At 31.1% G+C, this 22,584-nt stretch overlaps 2 protein-coding genes across 3 annotated transcripts in view; one reads left to right on the top strand and one right to left on the bottom strand.

Moving 5' to 3' along the window:
• Positions 1 to 10,217, top strand: part of DZIP1 (DAZ interacting zinc finger protein 1) — a 74,889-nt gene extending 64,672 nt beyond the window's left edge. For both annotated transcript variants that reach the window (XM_031958560.1, XM_031958559.1), the window contains 7 exons: positions 363 to 558; positions 835 to 964; positions 1,412 to 1,459; positions 3,477 to 3,670; positions 6,201 to 6,334; positions 8,830 to 9,004; positions 10,009 to 10,217. In XM_031958560.1, coding sequence (XP_031814420.1) covers positions 363 to 558; positions 835 to 964; positions 1,412 to 1,459; positions 3,477 to 3,670; positions 6,201 to 6,334; positions 8,830 to 9,004; positions 10,009 to 10,088 — 957 coding nt within the window. In that variant the 3' untranslated portion in view covers positions 10,089 to 10,217. The remainder of the gene's footprint in view (positions 1 to 362; positions 559 to 834; positions 965 to 1,411; positions 1,460 to 3,476; positions 3,671 to 6,200; positions 6,335 to 8,829; positions 9,005 to 10,008) is intronic.
• A 298-nt stretch (positions 10,218 to 10,515) lies between these two features.
• Positions 10,516 to 22,584, bottom strand: part of LOC100917327 (claudin-10) — a 33,621-nt gene continuing 21,552 nt past the window's right edge. The window contains exons 4-5 of the mRNA XM_003765784.4: positions 15,591 to 15,698; positions 10,516 to 14,574 (exon numbers count right to left, since the gene is read on the bottom strand). Of these exons, the coding sequence (XP_003765832.2) occupies positions 14,451 to 14,574; positions 15,591 to 15,698 (232 nt within the window). The 3' untranslated portion in view covers positions 10,516 to 14,450. The remainder of the gene's footprint in view (positions 14,575 to 15,590; positions 15,699 to 22,584) is intronic.

Here is a 22,584-nt window from a genome sequence, read left to right as displayed (position 1 = left end):
TATTATTGTGTCTTACATTAAAACTTTTTGTGTCATGAATTCCTTTGGCAGTCTGGTAAAACCTATGGACCCCCTCTTAAGAATGTTTTTACTTACTAAAATAAAATTCAAAGGAAATTGATTATATTGAAATATAGTCATCAAAATACCTTTAAATCAAGTTCATGACCCTGAGGTTAAGAACTTCTTCATTAGGCAAATATTTTATCATCAGTTTGAAAATTTCCTCATTTGAGAGTTCCTAATCACTAATGAAATCACAGGTCTAGTACCGCTCTAGATTCCATAGAATTAGACATATAAAATACCAAGATATTGTGGAAAGTTCATATAATTAAATCCTATAATATCTCATCCTTTAGGGTGTTCGTGGTATTCCCACTAAGCACTTGAATCGAGTGCTAAGTACTATTGAAATTGAAAGGCAAGAGAAAGGAAAGCAAGTGCCCAAAGTACAGGAGATTAGAGACTTTCTGGAATATAAAGTCAGCTGCAAGATGGAGGAAAAAAGCTCAGTGAATTCAAACAGACTTCTTACCAATCCTTTGCTTTTTTCAGGTAGGAGAATTTATACTTAGTATATATTTAGTGTGTTAGTAATTATGGTCTCTAGTTAAAAGACAAAACTGTTAAATATGCATCGTTAAGTCTGGGGTTGTAGTTATTTTCTTACACTTTCCAGTCAAACGAAATTCACAGCAATTCAAAATGAGAGCCCTGGATGCAATCTGCAAGCTATATTGTATCCATGTAATTAAAAAAAATTATGGTCAGACCCTATAAAGAAATTGCTAAAAAAAAAAATACATATATATATTGCTATTTAAATTCCAGATAAAGCTATCATGACCCAGTTGGAAGTTTCCTCAGTTGGAGAATTACCTAGAGTGACAAAGTCATCTTCAAAAACTAAGCATCTGGTCAAACAAAAAGCTGTTCCTGATGAGGAGATACATCTGCCAATGTATGTATTTTTACCTCTTGCAAAAATCTTAACTTTATTAACATTTAGTTTAATTGATTATTTTATTTGCTCTTAAACATAGTTTTTTATTAATAACGGGGATTCATTGACATTCCTTTTAGCTGCTTATAATTGTAAGAAAATTAAAACCCCCAATACCATAAGAAATTATAATGTTAATGACAAATATGGAAATATGTTTAAAGGAATTGCACATATTTAATCTGTGTCAGATTGCTTGTTGTCTGGGGGAGAGGGGAAGTAATGGAGAGAAGGAGAAAATTTTCAAGCATAAAGTTTTACAAAGAAGGTTGAAAACTATCTTTACATATACTTGGAAAAATAAACTATGTTTAAAAAGAAATTACAATATTAAAATGTATTGTTGCTTGGTGAATAGTTAAGGAATAATTTATATTGTTTGTTTTTTTTTTTTTTTACCACCAGGAAAAACACTGTAGAAGAGCATTTTCTTAAAAAGTCTTCAAGTATTTCGTGAGTTTTAAAAATTGGTATATTCTTGCTTTTCCAAAACTTTTTGTTCAGCTGTTCTTTCATTTTAAGTTAAAGTTCTGTTATGAACAATTGTGTTCAGAGGCATCATGTATTAACATTTTTTAAACATCCTTATTTAGGGTTAATATGTCTCGTATATGGTTTTTATTGGTATTGCCCGTAGCTTAAAAGCCAAAGACTGAGACTGTTCCAGTATAAGTTTCAATTAGATGAAGTTTTAGTCTGTTGGCCTCTTGTAAAGACAATGTAACTCTGTTCATTGTTAGTTGAACTCCTAATATATGAAAAATTAAGATTTAAACCAATTTACTTTACTAGAATTATTTTAGCATGATTTGTGCTTTATTTTTGATGTGCTGATAATCACAGTACACCTTTATATTTTAGTAGTGCTTTGTTAAAAGATTAATCCCAGCTAGAATTTTGTTTTAATTGTAGGTAGAGTTAAAAAAAAAAAAAGCAGTAATTATATCCTAGATTGAGAATTAGAGGACAAATTCTTAGATTTTCTGGGACTTTCTTGCACATTTTTCAAGTGACACTGCTACCTGGACATTTCTGCTAGTAGAATTAGATGGACTTTAGATGTCAGCTTGTCCAACCCCTCCTTCGAGGCAGACTTAGCTCCATAGATATTCCCAATATATGTGCATTTAACTTCAGCCTGAACATCTCCAGCAAATGCAAACTCAAGGTCTCATGAAGGAGAGTCTAATCTATTTTGGAACGTTTCTAATTATTCGGAAGTTTTTTCTTATCTTGAGCCATAAATCTAGCACTCTGTCATATAAACCCATTGGCTCTGTTTCTTTGTCTTATGTATCCAGGCAGAATATCTCAATATTTTATAATTCCTCAAGTGTTTGATTATTTTTTACTTATTTCCCCCCCAAATCTTCTAAGCATTATTGTTCCTTTCACCCAATTCTGACAAAAAATTATTTACAGTCACCCCACAACCCTAGTGTCCATATATTAGAACCATTCTATTTTGTCAATATTCCTTCCAAAATGCAGTAATCAAAACAAAAATAAGTCAGCAAGAATTTATCAAAACACCTCTTCTGTCCCAGAAAGTGTGTTAAATATGCACTAGTTCAGAAGGAATGGCAGGAAAAGTCCATGCTGTCATGGAATTCAGAATCTAATGAGGCAAACAGTGATGTCTCCACAAGATATATTCAGGGTGAATTGGAAGCAATCACAAAGGAAAAAATACAGAGATTCAGTAAGATAGGGAAAGGTTTTTTGTAGATGGTGAGACTTGAAGGAAACCAGGAGATGGAGATAAAAGAAGGAGAGAATTTCAGCAATGAAGTCAGCCAGTGGAAATGACCAGAGATGTAAGATAGAGCATCATGATCAGGGAAAAGCAAGGAGGCCAATGTCATAGGATTATACAGTATGCAAGAAGGGCAAGATGATGAATAGTTTTGAACATTAAACAAAGGATTTAATACTTGATACTGGAGGTAAAAGGTAACTACTAGAGTTTATTGAATGGTAATTATGGGATGGGGGTGACCTGTACTTATTTAGGAGGATCTTGTGGACAGTTGATTGGGGGATAGGTTGGAGGAGGGAGACAAAACTATTTCAGGTTTGTTCATGTTACATAAGTGATTAGATAAACATGCCAATTCTGTTCACTGTAGAAATAAAGACATAGACAGTGAGGTTAAGTGTTTTGGGGTCATGGAAGATAGCAAATTGAAATGTGCAGAACCAGGAGAACAATTTGTACAATAACAGCAATATCGTAAAGATAATCAACTGTGAAAGACTTAGTAATTCTGATCTACACAGTGTCCCATCACAGTTGCAAAAAGTTCATGATGAAAATATGCTAGACACCTTTACAAAGAGAACTGATGGATTCAGAGTACAAAGTTGAGCATGTTTTCTTTTCTTTCTTTCTTTTTTTGCTTCTTTCTTTGTATTGCAACTTAATAAATTATGAAATCCTTGTGTTTTCCTTTTGATTTGCCATATTTAGGACTCCTCCCTTTAGTTCTGAGGATGAATTAGATGAGGATGGCATCATTCAGTCCTTTGTATCCCCAGAATTGCTTCACAAACCGTCTGTAACCAGCCTCCACTCTTTTAGAAATGATGCTGCCAAAAGTGACACCGAATGGTCCGAAGGAAGTGAAATCGAAGATATTGAAATCCCTACAAAACCTGTAGAAGGTTTTCTAGACTTTCTTTTGCTTAAAAATTATGGAGATAAATGACTTATTAAATATTAATGATAAGAATTTTATCAACTAGATTCTAACCACTATTAACTGAAATTCTTGAACCTGTGTTTTGTAAGTTTTTTACATTCAAAAAGAAGCAGGAAGTCATTTTTTCAGTTTGACATACAGGCAAAATGTTTTCTAAAATGAATAAGAAAAAAAAAAAGCTGTTTCTAACAATTTTGAAATTCAATCCACCTTATAGTAAATACTATAACGAAACCTCCCAATAGAACCTTTGATAGTCCATGGCAGATTGGAATTTTTTAAAAACAGAACTAATTGCTATACATCATTGGACTTGTAAGTTTGACAGATGGTCAGAAGCTAAAGTAATGTAGAGCAGCTCTCATTCATAGCCCTGACCTTCTGCATGGCTCTAAAACCTTTTCCAATTATCCTGAGTATATCAGGCAGCAATGAAAGTGTTTCAGAGTGTTGATATATAGAGTGTGACTATAGTAAGAGATTTGGAACCTTTAGAGTTTTAAAATTGAAGAGGATCATAGATATAGAGCTAGGAATAAAATCATCTAGTCCAATATCCTGTTTTACAGAAGAGAAAACTAAAGGTGAGACTGGTAAAGTGACTTGCTCAGCATCTCACATGTCGTAAGTGACAAGAGTTGGGATTCAAATCTGGATTTTCTGACTCCAAATCTATACCATTTCTAATATCTGATGCTTTTCTGAGTCTGGATCAGTCTCCAAGATTTCTAGAGCTCTTCTGTGGACATCCTGCCCTTTGATGTCTATAATGGAAAGGATCAGCAAAGGCAAGGGAACTATGTATTTCAGGTCTCTCTAGTGCGGGACATTATTTTCATTTGTTTTAGTTTTCTGACCCAGAAGGTAGTCATGTCACTGCCAAACAAAGGAATTAATGATTTGTAGCAGGTTTATTGGTGATCATTCCAGGTATATTAATGAGTAGCCATGAGCTATTCATTAATAGAGGCAGTACTTCAATGGAAAAATAATGAAAGATTACAATATATAACAAGAGACACTAAAATATCAAACTATTGATGTTTATTCCTTATTCACTGAATTAATTATAGGTAGGATTGGGTAGGACAAATTATAAAAGGTACATAGAGCATGACACTAAGAGAAAGCATCAAGATTGTAAGCTCCATGGCTAGGATCCTTATTTGATAAAATTTTTTCTTTCCCCTAGCATGTAGTACAGCTCTTTGTAGCCAATAGAACTTAATAAATATTTCTTGGATGAATTTTGAATTAGTCCAGGGAAGGCACAGAAAAAAGTGCAAAACATCTTCAGGAGTGGCCTGTAGTTCAGTTATGTATAAGGGACTAGTGCCTCTAGTAGCACACTAGTAACACTGTAGCTTATAGTGTAATAGGAATAATTCACAGGGAAGTAATAATTAAAATCGTGGGCATGGATAAGATAATCAAAAAAAGAAATATAGAGGGGGAAAATGAAGAGAGCAAGCAAGAATGTTGAAACGTGCCTAAACTTTGGAAGTGGAAGTGAGAAAAGGAATAATAAAGGAGGATTCATAAAAAGTGGCAAAGGAGAAAAAAAAAGATAGTGCATTCTTTTGAATTTGAGAGTTTCAAGAAGGTAGTAGTGTCAACTACTAGAGAGAGATCAAAGACGTTAAAACCATTGGAGCTTTCCATTAGAAGAATATTGGTAGCCTTTAAGAGGACAATTTCAGTGTATGAATAGGAGTGGGAAAAGGACAAAGTGATTCGGGGGTAAAAAAGGCAAAAAAGAAAAGGAATAGATTGTGTTTTGAAAAGTTTGGCAGTGAAGAAAGGAGAAAGCTTAATTGGTCATTAACTAATATATACAAATGTATTTAGAGACAGATGGAGAAGATGCTATACAAAGAAAGAAACTATTGGAATAAGGTCCTAGAGTGAGATTAAAATGCTGAAGTGGAGTGATAGATCCAGAAGAAAGAAGATGAATGTGTAGAGAAATTTTGAGATAGGGAGGATCATAATTAGGAAAGTTGATATCATTGGGCCTTCATCTCAGTAGAGATCAGACCATATGCTGAAAATGAGAGGTTTGGCGAGTTTAAAAAGATAAAATAAGTTTGAATTTACACATTTTAACTTATAATAAATACTAGATGTTCCCAAAGCCTAAGTCATCAAGTTTTAAAAAGCTTAAAACTGCACTAAGACTTTAGGGACACATTTTATAATTTAATCTGATATATTTTTAATTTAAATTAAATTGTTTTAATTTAAAAAATAATGGACCAGATTTCATTTTGGAGACCATTTTTAATAGTTCCAATTAGAAAAGTATACTTAATAGAAGATATAAATGCCTTATGTTTCTTTTTTATCAAAAATGTGCCAAAGTGATCTCATTTTAATAATTATGAAGTACAAGTTTTCTCAAAGTACTTTGGCCATAAGATTATTATTTTTAACAAATGATAGACAAAAATTGCATTAAAACTCCAGCTGATTAATTTGTATTGGTCATATAGGTACCTACGTTAAGTTGCTAACTGAAAAAGTTGAAAAGACAGTCTCAAATCACAAAAATGTAAATAAACCAGTCGGTGGAATTAATGTTGCTGAACCATTTGTTAAAAAGGAAGAATCACAAGAAGAATTAAAGGTGGGGTCCCTTTTTAAAAATATAAACTTTTCTTTTTCTTAGAAGTTTTTATTTTTTCTAGAATGTAAAAATTAGAGTTGGAAATCTGCCCACGTTAGGCTATTAGTCTTAATAGAATATTGATTCTCACTATTCAGCCACTGTTTTCCCTGGGGTGGAAGGAGAGGAACTGTGGAAAATTAGTCTCAGGTGAACCAACAGAATGAATCTGATTTAAAGTGGAGTCCTGACCTCCTTTAACTACATTAGGCAGAAAGGTAGTCCATCTTAAAAACAAAACAATTTTTTATTTGTGAATTTGTAAAATGTCAATATGTTATACATTTCTGGACATAATTAATCTGTGTTCTTCATGCTTTGAAAATTGAATAAGATTTAGTCATTATCACTGTTTCATTCACTAATTTTCATTTAATTAAATTTTACTTTCACACTACCTTCCTTCCACTGAAATAGCTCTAGGAGTTTATTATTATTCTAGGAGCTCATTTTTTTCTCATTTTTCAGATGAGGAAACTGAAACCCAAATTGGATATGATGAGAGAGGACCTGAGATTTGTCCAAAGTTATACAGCTAATTAGTGTCTGAGGCAATCAGTTACTCAATCATTAAACATTTATTAAGCACTTACTATGTGCCAGGCACTAAGCTAAGTCCTGAGCATATAAAAAGAATCAAAAGATAGTCTCTGTCCTCAAAAAACTAATGGTCAAATGCAACGTGACTTTAATCCGTCTTTCTGATTTGACAATGATTTGAATTCCCAAAAGTTTTGCTAGGTTTAATGATTTATTATCTGGTTTTAAATGTGTAGAGAGCTCCAAAAGACCTTAAAAGGATGTATATAGCATTCAAATTCATCATCTTACTTGTAGAACACAACTGATTATCTTCAATTTTACAAACTTCTGTTTTTAGGTAATTGATATGTATTTTTTTTTTGTTTTCATTAATACATTACTGGTAACAGTGACCCCAAAACAGCAGAGAATATGTCACATGTTTCTACTATGCCCTTTCTTCCAAAATAATTTCCCTAAACCTTAGACTGCCCAAGGACTCTTTTCCTGCCCCATCCCTAACCTTAAAAAGGCACCTGTTTAAAGGTCCTTTACTCAGATTCATAACCTTACTATCCTCTGCTATCCTGTCTCAGTCATCCTATATATCCAAGTTTCCAAGTGTTGACATTTCTTTCTCTCCCAACATCTCTCCCATAGATCTCCTTTTCAGAACTCTCTCTGCTACTGACATGATTCAGGACCTCAGCATTTCCTCACTGGGTCTATTTCAATTCTAGCTAGGCTCACTCTCACAGTTCTCTCCCCATTCCTATCTGCCTTACAATTAGTTGCTAAAACAATTTTCCTAAAATGTCAATCTGATTATGTTACTCTCTACTCAGTAAACTGCAGTGATCTCCAGGCTCAAATAAACTTTCCTTTTTGGGCATTTAAAGTTCTTCACAATCCTTCCATCTTTCCTAAGCTTTTTTTCTTTTACCTTGTATTCCCTTTAACAGACTACAGTCTTTCCTTTCTGGTGTCCTGAGACACTCTTATATAATCTATATTGTATAATCTGCTTTGAGTGCCCTAACTTCCAAATCTTAATATCCTTAGTTCCCTTTAAATAGTGAACACAAGTACCACCTTCTCCAGGCAGTTTTTTCTGGGCCTCTTCTCCACCTCTCACTCCCTGCTTCAGTTGCTAATGTCATCCCCCCTGAGGCTCCTCTCATCTACTCTGTATTTGTCTTTTTTTGTATTTGTCTTTTTGTTCTGAGTTATACATTTTCTCATTCCTCTCCCCCATCCATATATCTTCCATGAGGATAGAGACTGGTTGTTCTTTTTCTCTGTATCCCTTGAGCATAGCCCAGTGTGTGGTACATAATAAGTGTTCAATAGATGTTTATTGATATCTATCCTCTTTTTAGTTTACCATTCTTCATTTGTCCAGTTGAGCCAAGCATATGTGTTCTCGTTCTCTCTCTCTCTCTCTCTCTCTCTCTCTCTCTCTCTCTCTCTCTCCCCCCTCCCTTCTCTGTCTTTCTTCCCTCCCTCTTTTTTTTTTTCCCTGAGGCAACTAGGGTTAAGTGACTTGCCCAGGGTCACACAGCTAAGAAGTGATAAGTGTCTGAGTACTCTGGTACTCCTGACTTCAGAGCTGGTGTTCTACCCATTGCAATACCTAGCTGCCTCCAAGTGTTCTCCTTTTAAAAGACTTGGTGGTTTGCTTTCCTGAGAAGATGCCATTCTAAATAGATTAACCTGTCTAAAAGTTGATAATAGTCAGCATTCTTCTGACTTGTATAGTTTGTACACTTTGAAATAGTTTTATCAGAAATTATGTACTTACTGAAAAATTCCTGACCTAATGATAGGGAGAGAATGGTAATAGAATGAGAATGCTATCATTATATTCTTGGTAAAGATCTCCAAAAATTGTATTGTTCCTTCAAAATAAAACTTTTTTTTTCTTTTTATTGTAGTGTGCAGATGTAGAGGATGAGGACTGGGATTTATCATCCTTGGAGGAAGAAAAGTCTTCGAAAAAAAATGTGGGGAAAAAACCAAGTGCAACTTCACTTTTAAAGATTGAATCTAATACCACTCAAGTTACAAGTGCCTGGAGTACATATGCTCCCAAAGTGCCCAAAGCAGAAGGTCAGCTGCAATCAGTGCTGTTGTTAAATATGATAAATATTTTGATTGTGTCTTTAAAACAGAGAATTCATACCAATAAGAATGCATTAAACACTTGAAAAAATATGCATCAAACTAGAACTAATGATTTTCTTTATAGGATACTGACTGACTGTCTTCACTGAGCTTACTACTTGACTGTCTTAACTGAGCCCAGGAAAGAGCAGTCTTGGTTACACTGCTGTTTTTTCTCTCTCACTTAGCTCTGAAGCATCCCTAGCCCTTTAAATTTAACCTATAGAGCCTGGTTTTTGTAAATTATCTTTTATTTTTTTATAACATTTTAATATGCTTTAGCTATTATTTGAGGGTGTGTTAAAGAATGTTTTTGCACATTTAATTAAAAATTTGAAATTCTTTTATTGACTAAGATAATTTTTACTGTCTCAGATTTTCACCTATAGACTAACCAGTTTGGCTGATGTTAAGTCTCATTTTTATTTTCTTCTTAGAATTTTTCCTGTAGTTAAAAAGATTAAATTGGAAGCATTTTATTAATCCCTGCAGCACTTCCTACTCAGCTCCATTGTTCCGATTCATATAGTTTGGAAATTACTCTAATATGAAATATGATAACAGAAAAATCCACTTTTAGCCACTAATTTATTTTATCCCAGTTTATTCAATCCTGTTATTTATTCTTAACTATTCACAATTACAGAATGCTAGAATAGGAACTTAAAAATATATGCATTATCTTCTTACCATCTCTTTTAATGGAAGAAATATCCACATTTTTAAGATGCAACTCCATTTATGTATTTGGGTCTTTTTAAGCCTTTTGCCAGCTAGTTAAAAAGCAAACAACAAAAACTCCAAAATAGATATCATCTTGGATTCAACATAAATTCAGTCACTGAAATAATTTTCACTTCATTTCCTCTAAAGATTCAGAATAGAAAATAGTGGCTTTTTACTGGTATTTATTTAATTGCCTTCTTTATCTTTGATCTTTTTATCAACAGTACTTCCAGAAGCTGATACAAGTACATTAAAAAGCAGCTTAGTAACTGTAACTGACTGGAGTGACTCTTCGGATATATAACTTACCATGCTTTGTCAGATGTGACTTCCTGGTTCCAATGCTGATCTCAGTAATTTGTCCACATGGTTCTAACTTTCATGCCTTATTGTAATTCTCACAGTGACAAGGAAGCTTATTCAAAGAACAAAGGTATATTTAATGGCATTTAAATATTTATTGAAAAACCAATTGATAAGTCAGCAGTATTTTAAAACATAAGAGTGTTAAAAAAAAAAACTTGTCAATGCATAAAACATTTTTTTTCATAATGGTACTTGATTATTAGCATATTTTTTCAAATAATTTTTAAAAACCAGTTTTTAAGCACATTTTACCATTCCTGGATTTTTTTGTTGTTGAAAGTAATGACATTTTTATATTGTAATTTAAATTCTTATATAATTTGTTTCTCAATTTGTGTTAAATTTTACAATTTTTTGTACTTATCTTTTAAACCAAATAACAGAAGTAATGCATACTTAAAATATTAATCTGGTTATTTTGACATACAGTTAATTCTAAAATTACCAAAAAAATTACTTATGTGTATATGTTTATAGGCCTGAATTACTTTCAGCTACAGAATTGTAACCAGAACCATCAGTGTATGCTGCATTGAGACACTTTAAGCATGTTTACAATGAATGCATTCATTTTAACATATAGCGAGATACTGTTTTTTCATCATAATAGCTATCTTGGATATTTTGTGAATAAAATATAACTTTAAATAGCTAACTAGGTTGCCTAATAATGTCATTAGAAAAGACAGAGTCATTACTGAATTAACATGTATATTTGTGGTGATTATTACATTTTATATTTTTATTTTAATAGAAAATCTGTATTATAAAATTGCAAAATTTAACAAATTATGTTGTATTCTTGCCATTATGACTTTTGTCAGAGGCCAGGAAATTCATATCAATTGTTTTTGCATTTTTTTATACACTCAAAAAAAGCATTTTTAAAGCTACTTTCTGTACTTTGAAACAAAGAGACATTTCAACTAAATGGCTATGTTGAGGTTTTGATTTTATTTTTTCTTTAATTGTGAACCTCTCCAGTAAATTCTTACATTGTATCATTGTGAGTGGGACTGAGTTATTACAGAAATATCTAAATTACTTCTTTAGAGATCTTTTTTTTTCCTGATTCAAATATTTTATATCAGAATTCATAATCAAGAAATAATGTGATCTAATGTTAGAATTGTAAGATCTTATTTATGGCTCATTATTATAGCAATTTAAGAAGTTCCTCTGATTTTACATAATCACCATGGACATATTATATTGCTGTACTTCACCTTATATAATAAATGTGTTCCAGAAAAGTTGTACAGTATAGAGATTGAATCAAACTTTCATTTACTAGACAAGAAGCAAGCAACTAACATCGTGCTCACCATCTTTAGCTACTACCATGCCATGTCCACCTTCTGGCCTCTCTCTAACCAATCTAGAGAGAATTAGGACTTAACACTACCTTGCTTCCTCTCTTATCCCTCCTACCAAGGAAGAGGTAAGGGAATTTTTGTTCACCATTTTAAAAGGCTGATGACCTTTGCATTACAGAAACTATTTAAAAATACTATAAGGAATTCTTGATAAAGCAAATAATCCATTAGCAGTAGGGAAATATAGAAATATCTCAGGTATTTGAAATCTGAATGCCTAGTTTCAAATATTCGCTCTGCCCATATAATAATACCAAGTCAACTTAAATCACTTCAACTCTCTGTCCTTCAGTTTCCAAATCTGCAAAAAAAAAAAAAAAGTGTTGGACTATATCCAACACTTTAAGATCTCTTTCAGCTTTAAATCTATTTTGTGGTCTCCATAAATAACTTATAAGGAACTTAAAACTTATAAATCTGAATTTTGCATTTCATACTCAATTAGTTCAAAATTATTCAGAGACCTATTTTACAATTTTTATTTCATTCATTGCTCATGAAATTTGCTAGTAAATTTCAGTCAGTAACTTTGAAGATTAGGTTTAGAATTCAGATGTTTCTGGCAGTGATTAGGGATTTTCACTCCCTTTCTTATCATAGAGAACAGTGTAAACCATCTATTTTATATAGTTCATAAAAATGTGACTGATTATTAATGAGTCATAACCATAGTGAAATATTAAGACCTATATTTTGTCCCTTGCAAAAGTGGCATCAAAGGACATGTTTTTGGGAAGACATAATTGTTCTTCCTGGCCTCAACCTGAGAAATGCTGAATTTCTATTAATAACTTGTTTACATTACATGAAATTCTTTATTGAGTGATCATAAATATCTTATTCTTTCCTGATCTTTTTAGCTTTTGTATTATTTCCATCTCTTAGGGAAATGTAGTTTTACATATTGAAGACTTGATCAGGAATTAAGGTAATTTCTTTTCCTTATCTTAATTTATCTTTCAAGCTTCAAGGGATTTCCTTAATTCTCTGTTCTGGTGGACTCACTTGGTATTTACCTTTCATGATAGAACAGTACAATTTCATATGCCTTTCATGGACTAACCAGTAGCCTAAAGCAGTAACTTTAGAGTTTAGATTTTTTTTTCCCCCTAAATCATTGCTTTAGTTGTCCCCAGTAATGCTTATTTAGTTTATTTCTCTTCATTCACAAAGTTTATTTTCCTGAACTCGAGAGAGCTAAGCATTACCTGCATACTAATAAATTTCACTTTGTACTTGTTTCTGCAGATCACTTAAGGGAAAAAAAGTGTAGTTGGTTCACAAACCGATTCTTTCCTCCTATTCTTTATCATGTGACTTTCAGCCAGTTTTCTTTTTATGAATAAATAATCCCAAACTACTATCTACAAAGCATATTTTCAAATGAAATCTCCACTAATTTTCTAGGTCTTCATTGACTTACTGAGAAATACAGTTTATTTTTTTCTTCTCCCTAAAAGTATAATCATGTGATTTTTATTCTAAATCAAATGATTCACAAATACCTGCTGTACAAATTCCTGACCCCTGCTTGAACCCAAGTCTAGCAGATGATCTGAATTGAATATCCATTTATTGAACAATCATTTTATCTTATTTAGAAATCTTGCCTTCACATTTTGCTCATGTGATCTCATAGTCTAGCTCTTCAAAGGGTTCAGTCATGGATTTCCAGTTACTCAAGATCCTCTTTATTCATAAGTTTGGTGAACCTAAATTTAGCCTCTAGAATCCTCATTGGAACTTAACTACACCATTACCATTTATCCCCTACAACTAGGAGTATAGGGGATAGAGTCCTCCTGGAATCAAGAAGACCTAAGTTCAAAGCCAAGCTCAGATACTTACTAGCTGTATGATTTTAGGCAAGTTACTTAACCTCTGTTTGCCTCAGTTTCCTCATTTGTATAATAGGAATAATAATAACGATAGCATCTATCTCTTAGGGTTGTTGAGAGAATCAAATGAAATATAGAAAAGAAGTAAGTATTTATCTAATACTGCTACGTGCTAGGCACTCTGCTAAGTGCTTAACAAATACTATTTCCTTTGATCCCCACAACAACCTTGTGAGGTGGATGATAATATTTGCTTTAAAAATTTAAGTTCTATGTAAATGCTAACTATAATCATCCTTATTATTCTTTTCTTAAAGTTCATGCTGAGCATTATACCAGAAAAATCTCTTAAAACAATTTAAGGCTTAGGTGTCAATGAGATTTTGGTTAAGATCATTTTCACTCTAACATCACTCCAATATCTTAACCATTCTCATCAATGTCACCACTTTGACAAGTGAGAAACAATAAAAATGATCTATATGTCACTAGGTTTATGTTCCAAAACCAAAACAAATTTGGGACAAATTCTGATTTCTCCAATGGGTGATCAGCTTCAATTAGATTTAACAAACTCTTATTAGCACTTACATCCAATTCACAGGAAGTGAAAAACATTTTCCTCCAGATGCCATTGATTCTCTTCAAGAAGAAAAGTAGAACAACCACTAACAATATTAAGCATTTCCTGATTGGATGTGGGAGCCAACTTCAAGTAGTTGAGTTTTTAGGTACATTTATTATTCTATTTTAAATGATCAAAAAGTCAAATTTTTCACCATTTGAGTCACTTGGAAGGTTAATTTGAAAGTACTATACCTATGGTTTAAACTGTATTTAACAAGATATTCCCTATTTTAATTATTATATCAATCACTTAAAATATCTGGTAAGTAAACCTGTTTGTTTTTTTAATGAGAGTCGCAATAAAAAATGATTAGCACATAATTATGTAAGAAAATTTACATCCATAAAATCAACAGTGCTATAATTCATATTTTAAAAATAGCTTTTGTTAATTACAGTGGAACTTTGATGGAAATCATTCTGTGACAAACTCGAGTTTGTGATCTGTAGCAGTATTAGTTAAACATAAGCATTTTTATCAAACTGTTTTGAAGAGCTTGTGTTTTTGAAATCACCTTCTCCACTCTGGTACTTTGGAGGAGAAGATAAAACAGATGTGGCTCCATTGTATGTATACGCCATTCTGAAAGGCAAGGAAATAATTTTGCATATTAAAACATATGTATATGACATGAGAAAGGTGAGAGGAGAGCTATATTTCCCTCTTTTTTTCTATAAATAACTGATTATATTTCCTTAGTATTTTTGTATAATATTGAAATATGCAGTAAGTATTTGAGCATATCTCATTGGTGTTTATTAGTATTCTTGCCATTGCTTTTTCTCCCAGCTTTTAAGCATATACCTACTATCTATCCCAGTCAAGAAGATGCTAGAAATTTCTATCAACAGTTTGTGTCTGTAAAATGTAAAAAATGAGCTGTAGTCAAGCCAACATTATGACTATGATTTAGCAACTACTCTGTATGTTGTTTAGCTTTTCCATCTTGACCTTATCTGAGTTGAATTAAGAGGAAAAGGATTTGTTGACATCTTGACTAGAGAATCTCTCTCACCAATTCCTGTTGGTTGATGGAAAGTTGATGGAAGTGGGAAAGATTATTGGACCCTCTGAGTTAGGGGTAGAGAGTTCAGTGCTAGAACCTAACCCTGTTGGAGCATTTCTTCACTGTGTACTCAGACTTAAGACTATTTTTGCATGTTAAAATAGAGTAATCTTTATTTCAGTACTGTTCTTAAAGGTTTACACAGAACACAATTGAATTTATATAATTTTAGGACTACAGCCATATAACTGATATGATTAACTGAAGGTGCTTCCTGACAAGCAAATCTATTAAAAATTCTGGTCCCCTTACATGCAACTTCTCCAAATGTGATTCTGTGGATTATATTTTTGTGGATTATATTAACTATATATAATTTATTTCTCACACATGTAATTAGAATCTTAGCATCACAGATTCAAAAGTATTGAAGGGAATCTAAGAATTTATCAAGTCCAATTCTCATTTTCCTGATATTTTGGAATTGAAATTCAGTCAAGAGATTTGCCTAAGGTAATACACACAATAGCAGAGCTCAGATTAGAACAATTCTGGATTTTTCAAATAGATCATTTTTGTCTGATTTTCTTACCTGGGTATTTTGCTGTTGTCAGATATTGAGAAGCAAAATAGAACACCACCAATTATGCAAAGTGAAGCTCCTGACCAGCCAATGAACAAAGCAGCTCCTAATTCATATCTGCCAAAAATGGGACATAAGTTTTTAATTTCTTATTTTAAAAGTAAATTGTATTTTTATATGAAATTCTTATCGTAAATTATCAAATTATGCTGAGTTGAAACAATTTATATGAGGCTTTATGGCATTTGCATTTGATTAGCAACAATCATCCCACACTTTTTTTTTTCAAGGAGGAGAATGTCATCATCCTAGTGTCTAAGGATCTTTTTAAACTCACTAAACATTTATTTTGGTATACAAAATCAAAACAATTCCTGTCATCAAAGCACTTTCATTCTACTCTTGTTTTATATATACATACAAGAATAAATACAAAACATGTAAAAATTATTTTAAGAATGGGAGAGAATAGCCTACAACAATGGGAATATGGAAATCTTCCTGTTAAGTGGTGACAAATGAGCAATGTTTTGAAGAAAGGGATTCTAAGATGAGAAGATGAAAAGGCATTTAGAACATGTAGAGGAAAGTTTTAAAAAAAAAAAAAGAACATGTAGAGGATAGCAGAATGGATTAGTAGTAACTAGAGAGTAATAATATGTTGTTTATAACAGGCATGTTTGAAATAGAAAGACACATAGAGTCAAAATAACAATCTGTTTCATCTCACATAAAAAGACAGAGGTACCAATCTTGATCTTAGACAAAGCAAAAGCAAAAGTAAATCTAATTAAAAGAGATAATGAGGGAAAATATATCTTGCTAAAAGGTATCATCAACAATGAATATCAGCACTAAATATATACCAAATGATACAGCATCCAAATTCTTGAAGGAAAAGTTAAATGAATTACAGGAGTAAAACTATATTAGTTGAGGCCTTTCAGTTTACCTTTCTGAAATATGTAATCATAAAAAATAAGGTAAGGAAATGAAAAGTCAGATATGATAGTCCTCTGGAGAATATTTAATGGAAATAGAAAGTATTTTATCTACCTTTTTTCTTAGCTGTAGATGGTACCTTAACAAAAACTGATGATGTATTAGGGCATAAAACCTCAGAAACTAGTGCAGAAAAATATATTAAAAGCACTCTTTTGGAGCACAATGTGAAAAGGAGATTCACTAGTCAGTTTCTGAAGTACAGACTAAAAATTAATTGGAAATGAAATCTACATTGAATGAGTGGGTCAAAGAACAAGTTTTAGGAATAATAATTTCATTAAAGCTAATAAGAATAATGAAGCAACATGCCTAAATTTGAGATGCAACAAAAGAGCAATTTTTAATAGCTCTAACTGCTTACGTAAGAGAGAAAGAGCAGATCAATGAACTGGACACACAACTAAAAAAATAAAAACTAGGAAAAAATTAAAAATCTTCAGTTAAACACTGAAATGGCAAACCTGAAAATCAATAATAAATTGTGATGTTAAAAATAATAAAGCTAATAAGTAAAACTGGAAGCTGGTTTTATATAGAAAAACCAATAAGATGGATAAATCATTCAAAAGTAGAAAAGGTAGAATGTATAACCAAAGAAGATGAAATCAAAACAAATATTGGGAACTCTTTTACCAGTATGCCAATAAAACACAATGTGAATGAAATAAATATTTATAAAAATACAAATTTGCCTATTTTAAGGGGAAATGGAATGCTTAAATAGCACTAGTTTAGAAAAAGAAATTGAATAAGCCACAAATGAACTCAGTATGGGGAAAAAATCCTACGGAAATTATTTCAAACACTTAAAGAACAATTAATTTTCATATCATGTAAACTATTTTAAAAAACAAGCCAAAGAGTCCTGTCAGATTCTTTCTAAAAAAATATGATTTTAATACCTAAACCAAGGGAAGTAAAACAGCAGATAATTATTTGTAGAAAATTTAAGTAAAATACTAATAAGAAGATTATAAGAATAAATCATAAAGATCATCCACTATCACTAGGCTGGATTTATAGTAAGAATGATTGGTTTAATTTTAGGAAAACTGTAAACATAATTGACCACATCAAAAAAATAAATAAATAAGGATTATATCAGTAGATGTTGGAAAAGATTTTGACCAAAAGAGACATCCATTCCTATTTAAACAAAACAAACAATAGAAACAATAGGACATATAGAACAATAGAAAACATGGGAGCAAGTAGAGCATTTTTTAAAATGGTAAGTAATATCTAAGCGAAACCAAGGGTAAGCATTATCTGTAGTAAGAATAAACTTTCCCATAATATCAGAGATAAAAAAAACAATGTCCGTTATCACCCAGCTATTGAAAGATTTCATATTTCATTTCATTTAAAATAACTGTATTCAATATAAAATACTTGGCAGTTTACCTGCAAAGACACAATCAGGAACTATATGAACACAATTGTAAATCACTTTTCTCATAAAAACAGATCTAAACAATTGGAGAAATTTTAATTGCTCATGTGAAGGCTGATCCAATATAATAAACATGACAATTCTACCTAAATTAATTTACTTATTCAGTATCATACCAATTAAACTACCAAAGGATTTGTTTATAGAACTAAACAAATAATAAAATTCATAAAAAGAAACAAAAGATCAAAAATATAAAGAGAATCAATAAAAAAGGGAAGGAAAGCAGCTTCACAGTACAAAATCTTGAAATATACTCAAAAGTGATAATTGTCAAAACAATCTGGATAAGAAAGAGTGTTTGATTAATGGAATAGATCTGGTAACTTAATATTCAGGAAAAAATTATCATAGTTACCTAGTGTTTGACAAGCCCAAAGATTTAAGCTATTGAGGCAAGAATTATTTGACAAAAACTTCTGTGAAAACTGGAAAGCAGTCTGGCAGAAACTAGGCATAGGCAAACATCCCATACCTTATACCAAGATATACTCAAAATGCACACATGATTTACACATAACCAGTGATATAAGCAATTGGGGGACAGTATAAAAAATTACTTGTCATGTACATGGATAAGAAAAGAATTCATGATCCAAAAAAAGAGATATAGAAGATCACAGGATGCAGAATAGATAATTTAAATTAAATTAAAGGTTTTCACACAAACAAAACTGATGCAGCCAAGATTAGAATGGAAGCGGAAGAGTGGGCTGAAATTTTCCATCAAGTTTCTCTATAAAAACTTAATTTATTAAATATATAGAAAAATAAATCAAATTTATAAAACATGATCATTTCCCAGTTGATAAATGGTCAAAGGATATGAACAAGCAGTTTTCAGAAGAAATCAATGCTATCTATAGTCATATGAAAAAATGTTCTAAATTACTAGTAGAGAAATGCAGATTAAAACCACTCACAAGTTCAACCCCATCAGATTGGTAAATATGACAGAAAAGGAAAATAAAATGTTAGAGGGAATGTGAAAAAATTAAGCATGTTATTGAACTATTGATAGTGTTGTGAAATGACCCTTCCATTTTGAAGAGCAATTTGGTTCTATGGCCAAAGAGGTTTAGAATTGTGGATACCTGTTGGCCCAAAATATTATTATCAGGTCTATAATTCAAAGAGAATAAAGAAAAAAGAAAAGGACCCATGTGTACAAAAAAATTTATAACAGCTTTTTTGTGGTGACAAAGGGGAATATCTATTAACTGGGAATGGCTGAACATGATATCATATGTGATTTGTGCTATAAGAAATGATGAAGGGAATGGTTTCAGAAAATCCTAGTAAGAGTTATATGAGTTGATGACACATGAAATGAACAAAACTAGAAATACATTTGGCACAAAAATAGCAGTATTCTAACAATAATCAACCATAAAAACTTTAGCTACTCTGATTAATTCAATGATCCATGACAATCTCAAAGGACTTGTGATAAAAATGTTATGCACCCTCCAGAGAGAACTGAAAAACTGATTGAAGAATAATTTTTTCATTTTATTTTTCTTAAAATTTTGCAGTTTGGTTAATATAGAAATGTTTTGCATGACTTCATATTTATAACAAGTACTGTTTTTCTTGCCTTCTACAGTGAAAGATTGGTTAAGAAAATTTAGAAATCAATTTAGAAATAAAAATAAATTATTTTTTTAAACATGAAAGGGAAATAGGATACAATAGAAAGGATAGTGGTGTAAGCTGTAGAGTTCAAAAAGAATAAAGACTGAGAAAAGGCCATCAAAATTGGCAATTAAGAGATCATTAGAGAGTGTTTTTATTGAATAATTAGTTGGGACGGCATACTGAAAAGAGTTAAGGTAGCAAGAGTAAAGGAAAAGGAGCCTCTATTGCAGACAACTTTCCCAAGAAATTTAGCCATAAAATGAAGGAATAGAAAGGATGATAACTTCACTTGATCCATCCATATCTTTTAGTTATTTTGAAGATGGGGAAACATGGGTATCTTTAAAGGAAGTAAAAGAAACATGGTTTAATATGAATGAAAGAGCAGAGATGTTAAGAGAGAGAAATCTGCTAGAGAAAATAGGATGAATGGGATCTTTTGTGCATATAGAGGGGTTTGGCAGGAAAAGAGTCCCATCTTCATGTGAAATAGAGGTTAGAAGTGGTAAAAGAACAAATACTGGTAGAAAATATCTGAGTGTTGTGAGATGAGAGAAAGGGGGAAAGAGAGAGAGCTCTCTACAAACGGCATCATTTGTAATAAAATATGAGGCAAGATTCCCAGCCAAAAAGGTTGGGAAGAAGAAGCTGTGGGAAGTGTGAGGAGGGATGAAAAGGTTTAGAAAAGTTGCTGTGATGAGGAGGATGGTGAATTAATTAGGGAAATGTAAAAAGCTTACCTTGCTGCAAAAAGGTACAAGTGAGATTATGTAACATAAACTTGTAATGAACCCATTCAGCATGGTTTTATGTTTTCTTCAACTTCATTTAGCAGCATGTGAATAAGAGGGAAGGAAGTGGATGGTGAAAATAAGGGTGGTATTTGGCAGGACAAGGCCAACAGAATAAAGAGAAGGACAAGTTGAACTGATTCATCAAGGAATCAAGCTGGAGAAAGGAAAAGAATGTATCGAATGCTAAAATGATGATTTTGAAAAAAACTGAGGACTAGCAGGATGGGGGTTTGCAATGCAGATGTTAGGGTTGGAGCTTTAAGGTAGAGGAAAAGATGGAATGAAAAAAGGTGATGATCAAGATCATGAAATCTCTGATTTCATGAAATGGATGTAGGTCACTTGTGGGTATGATAATAAAATTGTGGGTATGAGTGTGTGTGGTGCGGTGAAGTAGTTGGTCATGGGAAATGGAAATAGTGAATATGTACTCTGCTCCTCCACACAACTACAATTTGTGTATCCAAAAGATATTAATAATCTGAATTGCTTCTTTCCATAGCAGTAAAACAATCAAAGAAACAAAAACCTCAGCTCCATTTCATTGCCAGACAAGTAAAATGTAATTAAAAGCAGTTTCACAACTAAAACAAAGGAGTCATACAAATTAGCTGTTTACAAATTTTATAGTTTTTATATTTGCATATATATAATATTATATGCATAATATATATATCATATAGAATACAATTGTATGATATATCTTGATATAGATGTAATATATGTATTATATTGTATATTATATGTAATTACATATATTATTACACATAATGTAATATAGCATATATGTATCATATTTAACAAAATTATATGGCATATATTAATATATAACATAATATCATATGTTTTCTGTTTTAAAAATATAATTATATTTTGTTTTTACAAAATATATAATTATGTATCAACATATATCAGTTATAGCATAACATATATAAATGTATCATATACATTAAGATTATATAACCCATTGATATATAATATGTGTTATATATAATATATATGTGTAATACTAGGTATATCATTACATATAATATCCATGTATCATATGCATCATATATAATACAATTAAATCAATATATTAACAAATAATATGTTATGCATTGTATTGTATGTAATAATTACATATATTACATATATCTTATATAATATAATTATACAGCATATATTGATATATCATATAATATATAATTACACATATAATATCATTGTAAAAACATATACATGCATCATAGTACAATTACATCACATATTAATATGTGAAATGTTTGTGTATTATATAAAATACACAATCACAATGTATCATGTATAACAAACATCATGTAACATGTGTGTATCATATGTAAAATTATGACATCTACTAATATATAATAGTGTAAATATCGCATGTATAATATACAAATATATAACATTATATAACACTTGTGACATGTTAATGTATATGTATTATATAATATGTAATTACATATATAATATCAGTGTAACAACACTATATATATGTCATATATAGCACAGTTATATATATTGATATATAACAATGTTTTATGTATTATATATAATTAGAAAATGTTATGTATAACATGACTTATAATGTGATTATCATACAATTATATGACATTAACATATAACATGATGTTGTATGCCATGTACTATATAACATGTAATATGTGTGTAGTATCACATATAACATAGCAATATATAGGCTATACAAGACAATTATATGGCATATATTAATATATAATATTATGCATTTTGTAATATAATTATATTAAAATTACCTATAACATGCTATGTAACATGATATATAGGATACCATAAATACATATAATATCATATATAACACAGTGATATATGTATGATATGATATATAATATCATTATATAACATGTATCAATATATATCATTCTATCATTTATATTATATATAAATATGTAACAGCATGGCATATAAGATATATAATATATAATACAATTATATAGCATGTTAGTATATATTGTTATATCATATGTATTATATGCAATTAATAATTACATGTAGTATACATATTATAATATATAATACAGTTATATATTGTAACATATAGTTATATAATAATATAATAAAAATTTCAATTGAT

The sequence above is a fragment of the Sarcophilus harrisii genome, chromosome 3 (assembly GCF_902635505.1).
Source record: "Sarcophilus harrisii chromosome 3, mSarHar1.11, whole genome shotgun sequence".
NCBI classification, from domain to species: Eukaryota; Metazoa; Chordata; class Mammalia; order Dasyuromorphia; family Dasyuridae; genus Sarcophilus; species Sarcophilus harrisii.
Note: the sequence above shows the minus strand (reverse complement) of the source record. Positions and strands in the feature narration are given on the sequence as shown.